General features: G+C 56.1%; 1 protein-coding gene across 1 annotated transcript; it reads right to left on the reverse strand.

Moving 5' to 3' along the window:
• On the reverse strand, window positions 1-18,231 carry VSX2 (visual system homeobox 2). The gene is made up of 5 exons (XM_041759554.1): window positions 17,862-18,231; window positions 16,503-16,587; window positions 12,503-12,626; window positions 2,899-3,079; window positions 1-2,095 (listed from the first exon to the last, which is right to left on the reverse strand). The coding sequence occupies exons 1-5, from the start codon at window positions 18,229-18,231 to the stop codon at window positions 1,770-1,772; spliced, it is 1,086 nt and encodes a 361-aa protein (XP_041615488.1). The 3' UTR covers window positions 1-1,769.
• Between the last annotated feature and the right edge of the window lie 289 nt (window positions 18,232-18,520).

Here is an 18,520-nt window from a genome sequence, read left to right on the forward strand (position 1 = left end):
CACGGAGGATTCTTGGATCCCTCCCCTGATGTTTGTACACCAATTTTATTCTCACTTGTATCTTTACAGAAAATGGCACAGAAATCACAGGTTTAGAATACCTAGAAGTTATTACAGTTCCATATTTCAAACACCTCAATATCAAGTTTCTTTCTTCCCACTCTATGTACATATTTACACACTGGGGGCTACAGCCTAACACTTCAAACGAAAGGAGACAGAGACAAGAAGGGGGCGGGGAATTCCGTGAACAGAATGAGGAAGAAATCAACTTTTGATACAGAATTAAAATCCAAACTCACTGTCTCAGGCCTTTCTCTTGCGAGGTATTCCCTGCAAAGGTGGGAGGGATGGTAGAGGGAAACGTCAAGGGGGTGAGGGAGACATATGCCTGGCCTGGGGGTGGCAGGGGCAGCTGCAGAGAGGCCACCCGGTGGACAATGCCTCCCATCAGCAGACAGGAAGAAGCCCCCAGTCCTCTATGCCTACACGGTCACTGTGTCCATCCTATTCTAGTGGGCAGACGCCACAGCATACACCTGCCAGGTGTGTGTGCCAGTTGCTTAGTTTGGGTCTAACACTGGCTTCTGCCTTGCTCTCCTTTGGGTCCTTTCTTGTGCCCTTCTTGTGACCACTCCTTGATGCCTATAATAGCCCCAGGCCCACTCCAGGCTTGGCCTCCCAGGGATGGCCTGGATCAAGTTGAGTCAAGATCTGTGGCTTCCTATTCATTCATTTTACAGCTGGATTGGGTTGCTCCAAGGCAGGACACATGCACATCGATAAACTGCAAGAAGCTCTATAAGGGTGTCTTGCACAGCAGATCAGGGTCACAGGTAGCATATCGAGGGGTAGGGGGCGGGCAGGATGCTTCAGAATGCAGGCCCAAGGGCTCTGGGTAAGAGTTTGGCCTCCCCAGCAATGCCATGACCACAGCATTTGTGACAGGTGCCCCCTGGCTGCAGGGCACAGGCCCTGGACTCTAAGGTACTGTACATGGCGGTGCTGGCACCCATACTGGGGGGGAAGGTAGGGCAGGCAGGTTCTTGAGGGTGACCATGGAAGGCATGGGATGGAGGGGGGCCGAGGGGCTCAGGATGACACCTTCCAAGTTTACCTGGAATCTGAGCCCTGTCGATGGGGCGGAGCAGAGGTTGTGCCTGGGCCTGCAGGGCAGTTTATCCACCCTGTGGAGACCCAGACCCAGGCCCTCGGGAAGGAACAGGCTGGGTGGGGGGCGCACAGTTTTGCTGAAGACTGGGTGGGGGGTACTCAGGACACTGGTACTAGAGTGCAGATCCGCAGTCCCTGCCAGCTTGCAGCTGTGGGCTTTGGGTCTGGGCAGAGCAGAAGCCATGGGGCGGTGTGTGTGTGTGTGTGTGCGCGCGCGTGTGCGTAGAGCTGGGAGGAGAGGCTCTTTCAAGCAAGAGAACAGAGAGTAAGGGGCGGATTTGGACAGTGAGAGGCGCCAAGGGCTTGAGTGAAAGTGGCCTGAGGGGTGGTTTAGGAGGACAAAAAAGCTGCTGAGGCAGGGCCTTGGGATGAGGAGGATGCTGGAGAGGTGAAGACTAGATGGGGTGTCTCAGCGCGGGCCCCAAACCTTGGCCAGAGCTGAGTTGTGCTGAAGTCAGCCCGGGGGCGTGGAGGGCCCGGGCGCGGGGGGAGCGAGGCAGAGGCCAGGCCCCGGCCCCAGCCCTGCCTCAGAAAACACCTGCCAACACCACAGGCCCGAGGCGAGTCCTGGAGCTCGGTGTCTGCGTGCCCCTGACCTAAGCCATGTCCTCAAGCTGCGGTGGACTCAGCTTTTCCGCTGGCCTGTCTTCGTCCATGGCCTCCTCCTCCTCCGGCTCCTCGGCATTCCGGGCCAGGCTGTCGGGCCCGGACACAGTCCCCAGCACTTTGGTGCTGTGCTCCTGAGCTCTGGCTCGGAGCGCCGCAATGCTGTTCTCTCTCAGTTCCTCCTGGGACATGGCCGCTGGAGGGTCGGGGCCCCGCTCCTCCGGCTCCATCTTGTCGAGTTTGGGCAGGGCCTGGCGCTCCACCTCGGCCTTCCTCCCCGACTCCGCTGCTGCCTCCAGCGACTTTTTGTGCATCCCTAAAAAGAATTGTTGGTATTCGGGTTTAGAAAAGCGCCTGGGAAAGCCATCTTGAACTGAAAACGGCAAAGATAGAGAGAGGCCAGAATTAAGGACGAGCAGAAAGCCTTGCTTCACACACCGCAGTCACGCGCGTCCCAGGGGCCGGGCCGGGGCAGCGGGAGGGTGGCGGGGGGTGGGGCCGCAGACCAGCAGCTGGGCGCCAGGCCTGCAGGGGCTTCTTCAAGTCAGGTCCCCCCGCACCTGGCCGCCGGGCAGCCCGTCCTGTCCCTCTGTCCCTTCCCAAGTGTACCACTTGCTCCCCCATCCCTCCCTCCTGGGATTCTGCATCTGGGAACCCCAAGATAAGCCGGTGCTGCTGCCACACAGAGGCCTTGAGGGCAGGTGGGGGGAAGATGGCAGGTGGAAGAAGTCACTTTGGGCAAAGCCAGAATGGTGACCAGAGGGACCTAGTGGTCCCCTCAACCCCCAGCAGGAGCTGTTTCATTCACCACAAGCCCACCTCAGACCCTGGAGCAACAGCCACACCCTTCTCACAGGACAAAAGAAGCCACAGTCAGGGACCTGGCAGGGAGGAGAGTCCTAGTCACCCAGTGGTGGGGGCGCATGGGATACAGCCAGCCCTGGGCCCCGCCTGCCCTCTGAGCCTCCTGAGGGAGACTGGGAGGCCTGCTCTGGAGCGCCTCTGTCCTGCTAGGCTGTTGCGGCCAGGACTCCCTGCTCCAGGGCTCGGTCTCCTCCTCCAGGGAGCCCGCTCTCCTCACCACGGGGACAGGGCCCCAAGGAGGGCGCGGGCTCTTACCCAGCAGCCACGGGGCACAGGAGTCCATGATGCCATCCTTGGCGGACTTGAGGATGGACTCTGGCAGGGGGATAGAGTGCCGCACCATGGCCCCATAGAGCCCGTACTCCGCCATGACGCTGCTCCGGCCCCAGCACTTCTCCCGTTTCCTCCACTTGGCTCTACGGTTCTGGAACCAGACCTGCAAATGAGGATGAACAGGGCAGGGGTGTTCTGAGAGGCTCTGAGGCCAGGCCCTTACCCCAGGGGGTCCCCTGTGAAGGTCCCCACCCCTTTTTTTTTTTTTTTTTAAGATTTTATTTATTTATTCATGAGAGACACACAGAGAGGCAGAGACACAGGCAGAGGGAGAAGCAAGCTCCATGCAGGGAGCCCGATGTGGGGTGTGATCCCAGGTCTCCAGGATGAGCCCCAGGCTGAAGGCTGCGCTAAACTGCTAAGCCCCTAAGCCACCAGGGCTGCCCTCCCCACCCATTGAATAGCTGGCAGCTGCGTCCCCTTGTGACTGCTAGTTTCTCCAGCAGGGCGCCCTGGCCAAAGCTCACCCACCCCATGGTACTCCTGGGGTTCCTCCAGGCTCAGCATATCCAGACTGAGGACACCCAGTCCTGTAAGAATATGATGAATGAGGGGCGCCTGGGTGGCTCAGTGGTTGAGTGTGTCTGCCTTTGGCTCAGGGCATGATCCCGGAGTCCTGGGATCAAGTCCCACATCAGGCACCCTGAGGGGAGCCTGCTTCTCTGCCTCTCTCTGTGTAAATAAATAAATAAATAAATAAATAAAATGGGTGAAATTGGTCCTTTTTTTCTTTTTCTTTTTGAAATCATAACAGTTCTAGGGTGATGGGACAGGGTCTTGCAGAAGGCAGTGCCCAGCATGGTCCTCAGTTTGCAGCTGAGAAGCCCCACCCTGGTAGCTCTCCTGCAAGTGGTCACACCTCCAGCGTATAAACAGAATCTCTTTTCTGACTCCCAGAGGGACGAGTTCCTTCCAGGGGCTAGACTAGCCATGCATCTTGTTCAGGGCTTCCTCTCCACCAGAACTCCAGAGGCGGGAGCGGTCTGGAGGCCAGGCAGCAAAGGGCATTTCATCCAGGTTATCAGGAAGGCCGCGGGGGAGACTCCCAGGAGGCCTGAGTCACTCTCCTTTCCCGCTCTGTCCTGGCTGAGCCCTGCTATGCCACAATGAGCTGCATTCACCAGCTCTCCACAGTTTTGGCCTTACCCCAGAATAATATTTGGAGGAGCTGGGCATCAGTCAGACAAGGAAGACCAAATTCTCCTGGTGTGGGGAGAAAGGGGGATGGGGACCTAGGAAGGCACAGTGGGGGATACCCTAGAGAATGCTTCTCTGGCCCCAAAGCTGACTGGTGCAGGGCATGGGGCACCCTGGGGGTGTCAGCAGCGATGCAGCCCCGCGCTTGGAGCGGTCCCTGCCATGCTTGGGGGAAGGGAGATGTCTAGGCCTCCCAAAGCAGCTTTCCTGAGACTTCGGCAGCTGACAGGAGCCAGCGCCCGGCACAGCTGCGCCGGCCCTGGAGCAGGTGAAAGGCCCCCCAGAAACCAGTGGGCGCTGGAAGGATCCCAGGCCCGACCAGCGGCCCCCGCCCGCCCCCGCACAGCCCCTCCGGGCCGACCCCGACCCCGGAATGGCAAACCGCCCGAGGCGCCCCGCGGAGTGGGGGGGGGGAGGACAGAGGCGGGTTCGGGGAAAATCTATTAGTTTCCTCTGCGATTTCCATTCCCTCGCTCGGCCGGGTCCCCCGCCCCCTTCCCTCGGGCCCCTCCCCCGCCCCCCGAGGCGGAGGTTTCAGCTTTTGATGAAAAATTGCTCCAGCTCTATTCAGGAGGCGGCAAAAGAAGAGTCACCCCCAGGGGCAGCCCTGGGCTGATTGAAAAATAAGTTAATTTCTGTTTGAATCGATGGGCCTCAGGCACTGAAATATCACGGGAAATTAAAGCGGCTGCTCTCTCGGGAGCCGCGGCATTGACCCGCACTAATTAATGCTGGGGAGGCTGCGCGAGCCGCGCCGCGAGCCGCTCCCCCGCCCCGGGGGACCCCAAACACTTCTCATTTAACTAATTAGACGGGGAAAATTGGGTGTTAATTTGTTTAGGATTTTTTCCCCTCTTCCCCCCGGCAGCTCCCTCCCCGGCCCCCACCCTGCGCGGGGGCGCGGGAAATGAATGCGGGGCTCGCCGGCAGATGGCTGCCCGGGTCACTCTGCAATCTTCTCCGACTTGATTGCTTGATTAGGTCGTTAGCACATTAAAAAAAAAAATTGCTTGCCGTCTGGCGCTGGCGTGATGAGTGGGACGCGCGGCAGCGCCTGGGTAATTTATCTTTTTATACGGCAAAGAATTTGATTTCAATCTGCAGATATATGGGGCGCCTTTGACACCTGTTTAACATCGCGCCGCTGACAGTTTAACCCTTTGCTGCCTCGGCCGCCGGGAGGCCCGGGCGGGGGTTCGGATCCGCGCGCCCCCGTCGTTCTCGCCGCCGCCGCTACGTGGCGCCGGGAGCGCCCCAGACGGCCCCAGGCGGCCCCGAGTCTGCGGCTGAGCTTCCAGCAGAGGGCGCCCCGGCAGCCCCGCCTCGCCTCCCCGCGACCCTCCAAGGGGGGGGTCCCAGACACGTGCTGCGCGGCTGCGGAAAGAGCGCGCGGTGCACGCACACCTTTAAAGGACCTAAATGTGTGCAGCCCTGTTGTGAAATTCCTCCGTTTGTAAATCACTAGGAACCCACAAAAATGGGAGACATGCGGCTCCAGAAGCCCCGGGCCTCGCCACCCCCCCATTAGAAAACGATGGCGTGGTCCACCCTGGGTGGCGCCCCCTGCAGCGAGCTGCGCCCTGACGCAACCCCCCCCCCCCCCCCCCCCCCCCGCCCCGGGCTTGGCACCTGCCTTCCTGCTCCGGCCCTCCTGGATTGCTGCGGAGCCATGGCACAGGGCCTTTCCCCAGGTCCGGACCCAGACCGCCAGGGGTGACCCCTGCCATGGAAAGGGTTTATGCAATTTGAAAGCCACTAGATGGCTGAGCTTCGTGGGCTTCAGAGCGGAGGCGATGAGCAACGTGAGCCTGGGGTTAACTCGCCCATCATCCCGGCCTGGCTCTACGCTGTTTAGATCCTCCCCAGCGCCACCTGTCAGTCCCGCAGGCTCTCTGCCCCACTGTCTGCCCAACCCAGTGCCTGAGGTGTGTCTGTGACCTCTGTCCTGTCCCATCTTCCTTCCAGGAGCACTTGGTGGCCCTCCATAAATACCCACTTGTCTCAAGCTGCCTTCTCCCACAGAGGAGAAATCTAAAAGGACCGATCCACATAAAAGTATAAGGGACTTCTGGTTTCATGCGCCTTTCAGAGAATACAGAAGAATGAAGCCCTTGGTGGTGGAACACCAGGCACCAAGTGTGACCACAGAGGGTTGGGAAGGCTTTCTTTATGAATCTAAGTAAGACATCTGCTCCCTGGTCAGGAGATGACCTTCCTGCTTGAATACAGTGCATTATAAAACCACAGCCCCTTAACGGGAACCCATGGGACCTGACTTCACAATGTTTAGGATTTTAGAAAGATGTGATGCATATACCACATTACATGACACTCTGAAAAAAAAAATGACACTCTGCAGCAGCAGCACACCCATCATCAAACTCATTCGTTTTGATTTCTGCAGCAAAACATATGCATAGTCACACTGAAAGGGATAAATAAAGAGCATAAAGTCAGGCCTGGTTTTTGCCATTAGCGAGTTCTAATGACTCACTTAGGAGAGAACTGTGTTTTCAGCATGATTTGGATTTATGGATTCTGGAGAAGGGATTGTTTGCTAGGAGGGCGGAGATGCACCATCCACCCCAGTGTGGATGCCTGGGAAGATGCACTGCCCTGGCTTCCTTGGGTGGGGGGTAGGGCTCTCACATGAAAACCACATATTTTACTGGAACACTAAAGAAGGGGGTGCAGATTTGGGATTCAGATTATCTCTGGAGCTATGAACAGAACCATTTTCCTGGGTCTCCTAATTTTGGCAAATGAATAACTGGTCTGCAGATCAGACTTTGCCCACAGACATTCCCAGGGGAGTTGGTGCCAGCTGGTTGCTCAAACCAGGAGTCATCCGGACCCTCGGTTATGGGCTCCTGGAATGCCTGGCTCTCTGCGAAGACCAGATGCTACTCCAATTTATGGAGGAGACCTGGACAGCCAAAACAATTTCTTTTTAGGACAGTTGGCAGGGAAACTATGGCTTGGTGCCTTGGAGGGAGGTGGACAAGGAATTAGCATTAACCCTAACAACTCTTCGTATCTGCCTTTCTCTTCCCTCCCTAGGAACAACCAGCATGTGTACAGAACTTGACAGAGTTCAAGAAGCATTGAAGTCAGATGGTTCTGAACTAGAATTCCCAGCTGTGATAAATTGCTGCATGATCTTGGGCAAGTTACTTGTCTTCTCTCAGTCTCAGTCTCTTCAAACACAAAATATTACCTATTAATACCTATTTTTTACAGTTGTTTTGAAGGTTAATGAAATAAGTGAAAGTTCCTAAAACCATGCTTATCACATAAAAGGTGTTCAAAAAATGCTATGTGTTATTATTTCAGGGGAGGTACAGAAAAACCAGTGGGAGTCTGCCCAGAGGGCTGGTTAATCAACAGCATTACTTGCAGCTCTGGCCTCCTCCACAGGTCTTGCAGCGAGACTGTATGATAGCCTGTTTCCCCTTTAGACATCCACAAGGCCAAACAGAGGCACACTCTCAGCACATTTCTAATGCATTCCAGACCTTTGAGATTTAAATCCAAGAGAATACCCAGGCAGTGCCCAATGCTCTCTGCAAGCTGGCGGTGATCAGGAGCTGGAAGGCCTATAGGTTGGAGATCCTTGCTCTGCCTCCAACTGTCTTGGTGATCTGGGGTGCATTTCTTAACCTTTCGACCTTTGGGTTCCTCGTCTGTCCTGTAATACCACCTCCTTGAAGGTCTGTTACAAAAATTCAATATCATAGTGCATGGGAAATGCCTGGCATGTAATAAGAACTAAAAAACATCGGCCTGCTGCTGGATGAATTCTGTGGATAAACGTGCAACAAGGTGAGGCTTTGCTTTCTAGCAAATGCTCAATGCATAAAACCAGGTCCTCCCATCTCCCACCTTTGAGATTCCTTCTAAGCTTAGGCCCTTCACCCAACCTGGCCTCTTGGTTCCAGCAAGCCCCAAATATCCCTTCAGTCCCTTGCTCCTTCACTTTCCTGGCTGCCCACTTTCTAGAAGAGACTGCTCCTCTCAGGTGACAGTCAGGTCTGGAACTCTTCTGCAGAACCTGTGTGAAGGCCATAGTGAGGACCAGAGCCCTGCCTTCCACTTTAGGGCTCTGAGTGATACCCCAAAAGTCACCAGGTTTGGCACTCCAGGCAAGATCTTCCAATGTGGGAAAGAGTCTGGGTTTCTGCATTTCCCCTCAGAGGTGGTGCCCTAGCAGCTCTCAGAAAGCCCAGTAGGATGCCTCTGGCCATCAACAGCTGGTCTGGCAGGAGCCTCCACGGCTGGCAGAGAGGGTCCTGAAATATTGTGCCTCCAAGGATAGACTAGGCCTGGAGAGGGGTACTTGCTACAGGTGCTCTTCTGCTGCAGGGCACACTTGGAGCAAACCCTATCAGCAGTTTTTCTCACAGTGTGGGTGGCCAGCATGAGCAGCTGTGGTTGTGTCCACAGCCTCTCTTGTCATCACATAGCTCCTGTCCTGCAGGCTCCCATCTTTGCATCTCCACAGGACACCAGACCCAGGGCTTCTTCCCTCAGAAGTCTCCCAGGATACCCTCTCTGGTCTTCCCAGGATTGCCACTCTAAAGGCAACATCTTGTAGGATGGATGCTCTTTGCACATTCTGGTCACTTGCCTCTCCAGGCCCTGCCTTCAGATCTTGCCTTCCTACCATCAGGCCTGGCTCTGTCAGCCATGTGGCTTGTCCCATCACATTCACCCAGCTTCCTTTCTCTCCTCAGGCTGGAAGCTGATTAATTTGAGCTCATCGCGGCAGTGATTTAATGACTTAACACTCCACATGCTCTCAGCATTCCTGACACCATATTTCAGCATCTCCTTTCCTGTCCCAGCTCCAGGCTCAGGGAAGCTGGGCCTTGCTGTAGCCTCTGTCGTCCAGTAGGGGGCAGCTTTGCCCACATTTCCCAGCAGCCCAGGAAGCATCCTTCCCTGCACACCAGACAGGTCATCTCGACCAGTCACCCCAAACTCCACTTCCTTCCACTCATATTAACCCCTGTCAAATGCAGAAATTCCTTTCCAGAGCTTCTGGCCCAGCGTTTTTACACTGGCTGCACATAGTCACTGGAGAACTTTAAAAACATACAGATGCCAAAGGCTCCACACCAAAGCAATTAAGTCAGAGTGGCTGGGCGTGCCACCCCCCCCCCTGCCCCGCCTCCACTTGGGTGTTTTCAAAAGCTGCCCTGTGATGCTCATGAATGTCCCGGGCTGAGATGCACTGTAACTTTCTCCTGTCAAAGCATATCTTCTAACTTCTGGAATAGAATCCCTTCAAATATCATTCCCTATCCTTGGGCAGGAGTCCCTTTAAAAGAGGCAGACTCAAACAGCACAAGTCTGAGTATCCAAACCATGAACTTACGTACAAGAATTTGCCCACTCAAAAGAGAACTTTTTATGAGCTTTTGAGGCCTTTTTTTTTTTTAGAACAATGCCTGGTACTCAATAAATAAATATTAGTTATTTTTATAAAGAAGGTTTGATACAGGTCCCCCCACCTGACCTCCAACCATCTCTGCCCCTCCAGCTTCAAGTCAGAACACAGGCTTCAGACTCAAGAGGCAGTTGGTGAACGTGTGGGCTTTGGACGCAGACCTGGGTTAGAGCCCCGTGACCCCACTTTCTAGCTGCGTGGCCTTCGGCCAGTTGCTGTGCTTCTGCTTCCTCCACTGTTGTCACCAGGACTTAATGAGATCAGTGCTTGGGATCCCTGGGTGGCTCAGCGGTTTAGTGCCTGCCTTTGGCCCAGGGCATGATCCTGGAGTCCCAGGATTGAGTCCCACGTCAGGCTCCCTGCATGGGGCCTGCTTCTCCCTCTGCCTGTGTCTCTGCCTCTCTCTCTCTGTGTCTCTCATGAATAAATAAATAAAATCTAAAAAAAAAAAAAAATGAGATCAGTGCTGGAATAGAGTGAGCGCGGGGCACTTGCTAGGCATCACTCAGAACACCTTACACGTGGCTCGTGGCATCTGCACCAGAGGCAGGTGTCACCACCATCCCCATCTTACAGATGAGGAATCGGGGGCTCTGCAAGGGGAAGTCACTTGTCCAGTTACTCAGCTGGGCATGGTGCAGCCAGGGTGTGTCTGGCTCTGAAACAGTGTCCCTAACCATTATACCTCCTTGCCTTTCCTGTGCACGTCATGTATTCAGAACACCCCTGGCACGTGGAAACTGCTCTGTAAATGACAGCTGTGGTCGTCACTGATGCATACTAAGACTTTTCCCCGGACTGTCTGGGGCAAGGCTATTTGACAGCTCACATACACCTTCTGGAGGCAGCATTTAGCCAAAGAACCATGTGGTGCTCAAAGACTCAGAGATTTAAAAAAAAAAAAAAAAAAAGACTCAGATTCTCATATCTGTTCTCCCAGAACTACCATCCTTACAGCCCCAGAGCAGTCAAACTTCCTCTACACCTTTGCCCCTCCTCCCTGGTTCCTGTGGCTTCAGATACCACCCAACAGGTGCCCCCCCCCCCCACCCCTCCCCAAGCAACTTGAAGAAGCCTAGCATCTGCCTACTGGCAATGCAGGAACAACTGAGCAAGAGCCTTTTCTGGAATCCTTTGGGCAGTCCTACCCACCACCACCAGAGCCAAACAGATTTTAGGACAGCTCACTGCAAGAGGCAGCTGTTCCTACTATTCAGTAGTGCAAGGGTGAGGCCTACCAGCAGGAGAGTTTTTTAAGGCCTTCACCCCACACCGGCCACTTGAAATAACCAACTTTGTGCTAGCAAAGGCCAGATGAGGGTTACCACTACACATTGACTGGATTGGGTTTTGGCTTACACACACACACACACACACACACAGATTCAGAATCAACACCCAGGTTTACCCCACTGGAACCCAATTGGGTGGGGGGAAGGGGGAACCAGGCCACCATGGATAATGCACCAAACAGATAATCTACTTATGAATAATTGAGCTTATTGTTAGTATCAATGTCTAAAGCCATTGGCTGAAATTCCAAATAGGTTTCCAGGGGAGAGGAAGACTCTTCTGGAAAAGTAGCTCATGTCTCATATTCAACTCTCTGGTGTCCAGTGAGGGAACACAAAGCAACCTACAACTTATTTGGCTCCTTCTCCCTGCACACACACCCCACCTCTAAGGGTTCTTGACTGGGAGGGGTTTCAGGAAGTGAGGGGAGCTCCCTTCCTCCTCATTTCTCCCAGCCTTAGCTGTGAACTGCTCTGGACCCTTCCACTGATAGAAGCAGTTTTCGCTTAAGAGTGTTATCCAGTTAAGGCAAACCAAAATCTTCTGGAAATGTTCCTCCTACCCCACTTGCTTCTTCTGCCTCGTGGAGGCCCTGCCTAGAAAATCATTAGACTTCATCTTCTCCCAGAGAACCCATTAAGCAGGTCCATTCCTGCCTAGTGAGAGGGGTTCTGGCCTTGGAAATGTCTTGCTGCTGATGAAAGGGAGCCCTGCGCCCAGCATCACTGAGAACATCCCAGTCCAGAGCAGTGGTCGGTTATGCCTCAGAAGTCTCTAGGAGACGGGAGCCTGGCTAGCTCAGTCCATGGAACATGTGACTCTTGATCTGGGGGTTGTAAGTTCAAGCCCCATGTTGGGTGTAGAGATTACTTAAAAATAAAATCTTAAGACAAAACCCAAGAAAACCTAAAAATCAACAACTCCATAGGAGAGGAGGAGGGCTTAATGAGCACGTGTCCCCAGTCACATCTCAGGTTTCCTCAGTCACATCTCGGGCCAGCCCAAGTAGGAGCTCAGGACCTGGCCAGCTGTTTGATTGTGAGAGGAAGGAGTTTCAGGTGGATGGAGATGGGAAGTAGACAGAAGGGGAGGGGGCAGCCGTTTCTTCATGGGTCAGGGGAGTGGAAGGAAGGGAAACAGAATAGGGGCAGGGTTAGAAGCCACTCTCCCCTTCTCCTCATGTCTGGCCTTGGAGCAGATGTTTAGCTGTCCCTAAGAGATACCTGCCACAACAGAGGCCTCCTCGAAAGCCCATGCCTCACTCAGACTCTGTCCTACCACAGGCCCCTTCACAGTCTGCCTGATGTACTCCTTGGGAAGCCTATTGTCTGGGACAGCAGGCCAGGTCATGTCATCTAAGTCTCTTGTCCACCCTTGCCCCCCACCCCAGCCACGGTGCCCACCTCACATGGTAGGTGTTCAGCAAATATCTATCAGCTTAAAAATACCTATCAGCTTAAACGAATTGCTCTTCAGAAGAACCCATAGCAGGGGGTGGGAGATGGTATCATGGGTGTCCGGGAGCCAGGGCGGTCAACGCCTCAGAGAGTGTGGAAAGAGAGAGAGAGGGTATGGGGGTTCCGTTACCTGTATCCTGTCTTCGGGCAGCTCCGTTTTCATGGCCAGCATCTCCCGGGCATAGACATCTGGGTAGTGGGCCTCATTGAATGCCTTCTCCAGCTCCTCTAGCTGGTAGGAAGTAAAGATTGTCCTAGGAGAGCAAAACCAGACACTCAGGACACAGAAACTGAAAGAGACTGTTCCAGAGAGGATAGAATGGCCCTCCTCTATGTCTCCTGGACAGACCCCAAATACAGGCTAGCTCAGTACAATCAGACACAAACTCCCTCACACACACACACACACACACACACACACCACTCACACTCACGCTCACATACGTTTACACACACACAAGGCTTCACCCTTCTAGACTCTTCTTCATTCAAGACTGAGGATCCACACTGCCCTTCTTGGGAGGACATTATTTTAGCCCTCAGGGACATTTCATACTGAGACTCTTTCTAGAAGTGATTCAGGGGAAAGGGTGTTGAGATAGAAATTTTAGAAAAGTATAGAAAGCCCTTCTTCCTCCTCCCAAGCATGGAGTGAGGGACTCACCAGATAAATAAATGCCTCGGGTCCACTGGGACCTTCCTAGTTTCCTTTCACAGAGAATGGTTGATCTTTTCGAGGACACCCACGTTCAAAGACCCACCAGAAGGTCCATTGCAACCACAACCCTGGTGTTTATACAACTGAGAATGGAATCTCCCACCTCCTCACAGCCCCCAACACCTTGCCCTCCTCATGGGCCTTTCCCCTGCCACCACCCAGACCTACCAGCTCCTTAGAGCTGCCCTCAGGTCCCCTCTCCATGTCCTGTGTTCAGAAGATAAGGAACACCTTCCAACAATCTCACACCGAGGCTCAGCCACTCATCCAGGGGCATTCCATTCAGGGGGAGTTCCATTCAGGTGTGAGAGAGCCTACCTACACAGCCCCCACTCCCCAAAGAGCAGTTTACATTGACCTATTTGGGTCCTAATCTGTTTTAAGAATCTGGCAAAAGCTACATCCTTTCGCCCTAGGACAAGGTACAAATGAGTGTGCTCCAACACAGAATTTCACCTCCCATATCAGGGTCTTCACAGACACCCCCCCCCCCTTAACCATAAATATCTGCAGACAGGCTCGGATTCTTCTCTCTTCAGACCTTAATTTCCTTCCAGGTGACCTTTATCCTGTACCCTTATCAAGTCAATGGGCAATGTAATCCCCATCCACAAACCCAGCTTGTAAAAATGGCACATTCTTTGCCTGAGCCGCCGGTACCTTTGAGAATGGTACATTCTTTGCCTGACCCTGGGACCAGCGCAGGGGGTCAGAATCCTTCATTGATGCCCTCGTTCTCACACTCACTCAACACAAGGAAAGAGCACAAGCATAAATAAGCCCCATTGGGTCCCTGTGCTGGTGTCAGCTTTAAGATCTTGAGGGAAGACGTACGGGATGAGTGAGGAAGAAAGATTCTGCCCTTTATAGAAAATGACTGGTTTGATTCTAAATTGTTTCTCCTATTCTCTTGGGAGGGGGGAATGGAATGTTTATGTACACAGAAAGTGGATTCTTCAGAATTTTGAAGATCTGCTGCATTCTATTTTGCTCTTGCCACTTACTGAAGGGCCCCTGAACAGATTGTCAAAATAAACAATCAAAGTATGTAAGTCGTCTGAAAACTAGGGAAACCAAGGCACACGGGTGTTGCGGCTTGGCCAAAGTCAAAGAAGGGAGATGATAATAGGTCATTTAGAATCATTCAAGTGCCAGCCTCTGCTCGGGAGCACTTTCATTGAAAACAAAACAAAACAAAACAAAAATCTCAAATCCCCTAAACTTCCCCTCATTCCATCCTCAGAGCTAATCTGCGTGTTGATACTGATGTGCTCTCCAAGGAGGCTCCTGCATCCCCAAAATGTGATCTAAACCCTGATTCTGGCTTAATGCGGAACCCCAGACTCTTCAGGTGCCCACTGCATCCTGTCTGCAGAGGAGCTGAGCTTCCCGGCACAGAGAAGAGCAGATTCCGAGAGACTGACAAGGCTGCTGCTCCATCCCGACTCCCCTCTCCAACCCTAAACCCAGCGTCTTTCTGGGAGATAAAGAGATGCCCATCCGTCAGTACCAGACTCCAGGAGCTCTTACCTGAAATCTCCAAATGAGAAAAGCTCAGGAAAAAAACAATTTTTTTCTTTAACTAATTAAAAGCCTTACCGGCCATCAGTAGCCCTCTCGTCTCTAATAATCTGCTCCCTTCGGGCACCAGAAATTGCATGAAACCTAGGGCAGGTGGCAAGTTGCACTGTCTCACTGAGAAGCTCCAAAGCTCCCAAAACATCTCCTCGATGGGGAGGGCATCAGAGGAGGACAGGGTCAGGAGCCTTACGCAGAGAGAATGGGCTATGGGTCAGCCAGCTCCAGGTGCCACACAAGGAGATATCCTGGAGCAGAAACACTGGTCGGGCGCCCAGGGGATGTTTTCTCCAGGACTCTCCTTTCTCTGTGAACCTCTTTTCCCATTTCTGCACCAACAGAGAAGCAGTTCAGCCCCGACTCTGAGCTGTCCTCCCCCCCATGGTCCCCATCCCTGCCCCTGCTGGGGGTGTGGTGTGGGGGGAAGCTGACAGGATTACCCATGCTGGGACCAGCATGAAATGGGTGCACAAAAGATGTTGTAATGAATATTTGTTGGATGAATGAATGTGAAAAATGACCCAGGATCCATGTTTCCGTTTAAAATAAAACAGAGCTAAACACAACAAAAAAAAAAAACGCTGCCTAAAGGGAACGAATAAACGAGGTCACTGAGAAACCAAGTCAAAGTTTACCCTCATTCCAGCCTGAACCTACTGGGGCCTGAGAGGACAGGAAGAGCCATTTTAAAAGGTGGGAGCCAATAGTGGAGTTTGCAAGGGCTAGCTAAGAGGCAAATGCAGAAAAGTATCTGGAGAAACTGGTGCAAAGAGGCTGAGAACAAACTGGGGAGAGGAGGATGGGGTAGCCAGGCGGCTCCCCAGGGGAGAAATGTCCCAGGCACCAGCAGGAACCTCGTGGACACCCCACCAGGACTGGGGTGCAGAGAGAGATTTGGGGAAACAGACTGGAGGATGAGCACAGGGATGGAGCCTGGAAGCAGCACTCGCAGAAAGACAGGCAGATTTTTGGTTCTCGCTTCTTTCCTTTAACAATACCCCCCCCCCCCAACACCACCCTAAATGTCTATAAGGAACTAGTAGCGGTGGTGTCAATGGGAAGGGAATAAGGGGTCGACGTGGGGTTACTTTTCAGGATGTATCTTTCAGCACCTATCGAATTTTAAAGTTCGCCAGGAATTGTCTATTTGAAGACATATATATTTTTAAAAAAATTCTCTCTGTAGCCGGTACCCCGGCGCAGCCCGCTCGACTCCCGCTGGGGCCGGTGGGGTCATCCAATCCACCACACAGGTTCCCTCCCCATTTTACAGACAAGGAAACTGAGGCTCACGGAAGGGAGGAGACCCTCTCAGGATCACAAAAGAGCAGACGCCTAACGAAAGATTCCCATCAGGGGAGATAGAGCACCCTCAAGATGTTTGGAACGGTGGGAGCAGAAGGATGGGGGTGCGTGGCAGGGCGGACAGGGCCGGCGGGCGCGGACCCGCCCGGGACAGGAGGCAGAGGGGCCCGCCCGCGCGGGAGGTGGGGGCCACTCCGCGCGGCGGCTCTCCGAAGGCACCAACCTGGGGCCGCGGCCCCTCCCTGCGCGGGGTCGGCCCTGGTTCGGCCTCTCGGTTCTCCCGCAGAAGGAAGAAGCCCGGGCCGGGGCGGCCGCACAGCATCCTCCGCGGGTGTGGCTGGACGCCGGGGGCCCGGGCGGACGTGCCCAGATGGCGTTCGGCCTCCGCGCCCTGGCGCAGCGCAGCCCGGGACTTGCAACCTAGGAGCCGGCGGGATGCGGTTCGAGCCCCCCGACCCCCAGACGGGATCTGGCAGGGAGCCGCCGAGCAGGAGAGGGAACAACAGAAAAAGCGCCGCGGGGGCCTTACCTGTGTCGCCGCTTCTTCCGTTTCTTGGTCTGGTTTAAAGCCGATTTGGACATTTTTCGGTCGCTGGAGGAAACATCTTCAGAATCTGAAAAGCGAGCGGAGGCACATGCGGCAGGAAGGGGGGCGCGCTCGGCAGCGCCCCGGGACGTCAGGCGCCCGAAGCCCGCGAGGGCCCCACCCGGGCCGCCCCCGGGAGCCGCGGGGACCTGCTCTGCCGGCCGGGGCTGCCCTCCGGGAGGTCGGCCCCATCCCTTAGCGCCGGCCGGCTCTACCCACGCCGCCGCCCGAATCCGGAGATTTGGTACAGATTTCGTTGTAAGAGAGGCAAAGGCCCCAGTGTGCTCGGGGCAGGGGCGGCGGTGGGGCGCGGCAGCCTCGGGCTCCCAGGGCCCCAGGCGGGGGTGTGGGCGCCGCGCCCTGCCCTGTGCCCGCAGCCCGGAGCCCCGCGCCCGCAAGCCGGCCCCGAGGAGCGGAGCTGGGGCGCGGGGAGCGGGGCGCTGGGAGGCGCTGGGGTCTCCCCGGCACAGCCCGTTCGTCGGTGCCTGAAGAATGAGCCCCCGCTCGAGGCTGGAGAGACTGCGACGCGCCACTTTTCGTTGCCCCTCCAGATGAAAATAAACAACTACAAAGATAACGAAAAATCGGGGGAGCCGCCGAGCGCGAGCAGGAGCCGGAGGCCGAGCCGGCGGGGACGCACGGCCGGCGGGGAGAGCGGTCCAGGGAGGGCGCGGCGGGTCGTGGGGGGCGGGGAGCCCCCACCCCGAGCCCGCCCGGCGCCGGCTTCCGATGGGTGGTGGCGTTCAGGTGGAGCCGGAGGGTGGCCGCTCCCGCCGCCGAGGCCAGGCTGTCCAAGCTCGTGGGGGTGAGACAGAAAGCCCAGCGGCCAACGCGGGCGTTGTGGACCGGGGGAAAAGAGGCAGAAACGACGACTTGGGATACCGGGGCGGGGGCCGAGGCGGGCACCCGGCCCCTGGGCCGCCCGCCCACGGAACAGAATCGGCTCCCGGGGCGCGGGTCCTCGGCAGGCCGGGGCCGCAGCGGAGCAGCGAGCTGGGGGCCCCGCCCGCGCCGCGGGCTCCGACACCGCCGCCGGCGTTCCGGGGGGCCCAACCCGGCGCCGCCGCACAGCCGGGCCCCACGCGGGGACCCGAGACCAGCGCGGAGGCCGGAAACGCCGGGCCGAGACCTGCCCGCCCCGCCCCCGCCCCCCGCGCGGGCCCCGCGCCCGGAGCTGCGCCCCCCGGGCCTGGAGCGAACTTCTGCGCGGGGAGGAGGCCTCGCGGTGCAGCGAAAGCCGACGGCGTGGGGCTCCCGGCTCCCGCCCGCGGCCGGCAGCCTGGCAGCCTCGCCCTCACCTACCCGAGCTGGCCGTCTGGCTGGTGTCCAGCGGCCCCGACGCTCTGCCCAGCGGCTGCAAGTGGACGCTCTGCGGGTCGGACAGCACTTCCAGGAAGGTGGGCTGCGCGTAGAAGCCGGGGAGCCCCCCGGGCCCCAGCAGCCCCATGCCGCCCACTCCCGCGGGGCTGAGCACCGAGCGCGCCGCCAGCAGGTGCCCGGGGGCCAGGCCGTCGAGGGCAGCCCGCGGGTGGGAGCTGGGGGGCTCCTTGTTCAAACCCAGGATCTCCTGGATGCCGAACCCTGTGCACCTGGCCGGGGCGCCCCCCGAGGTACTCTTGGCCACTGTCTCGGATTTGGGCTTGCTCAGCGCTTCCCCCGCTTTCCCCGTCATCTCCCGGCTCTTTGGAGGGGCTGAGGCCGCAGGTCTTTTGCTCCCCCCACCCCCCCGCCGGGCTCCCCGCTTCGCGAAGTTGGTCCCAGGTGCCCCCTCCGGTGTCTAATGCTCTGGAGCCCCAAGGAGATTCCCTTTTTATCCAACCAGGCGGCAGCCCAAGTGGGGTCAGAGCTGAGCAGCCAATCACGGGGGCCAGGAGCATTAGGAATTCCAAAAAGCTGGCAGCTCCCGCCGCAGGCAGCGCCCGAGGGGCCAGGGCGCTGGGGGCCGGGCACCCGCACCCGGT

Source organism: Vulpes lagopus, chromosome 6 (genome assembly GCF_018345385.1).
Source record: "Vulpes lagopus strain Blue_001 chromosome 6, ASM1834538v1, whole genome shotgun sequence".
Classification (NCBI taxonomy): Eukaryota; Metazoa; Chordata; class Mammalia; order Carnivora; family Canidae; genus Vulpes; species Vulpes lagopus.

What these genes read in the sequence shown, in the direction of transcription:
- VSX2 (XM_041759554.1), bottom strand. Translation starts at nt 18,231, where the DNA reads ATGACGGGGAAAGCGGGGGAAGCGCTGAGCAAGCCCAAATCCGAGACA. An exon ending in CAGCCAGACGGCCAGCTCGG is followed by an intron (nt 16,588 to 17,861) that starts GTAGGTGAGGGC and finishes CTCGCTTTTCAG; the next exon opens with ATTCTGAAGATGTTTCCTCC. An exon ending in CTGTGCCCCGTGGCTGCTGG is followed by an intron (nt 2,096 to 2,898) that starts GTAAGAGCCCGC and finishes AATTCTTTTTAG; the next exon opens with GGATGCACAAAAAGTCGCTG.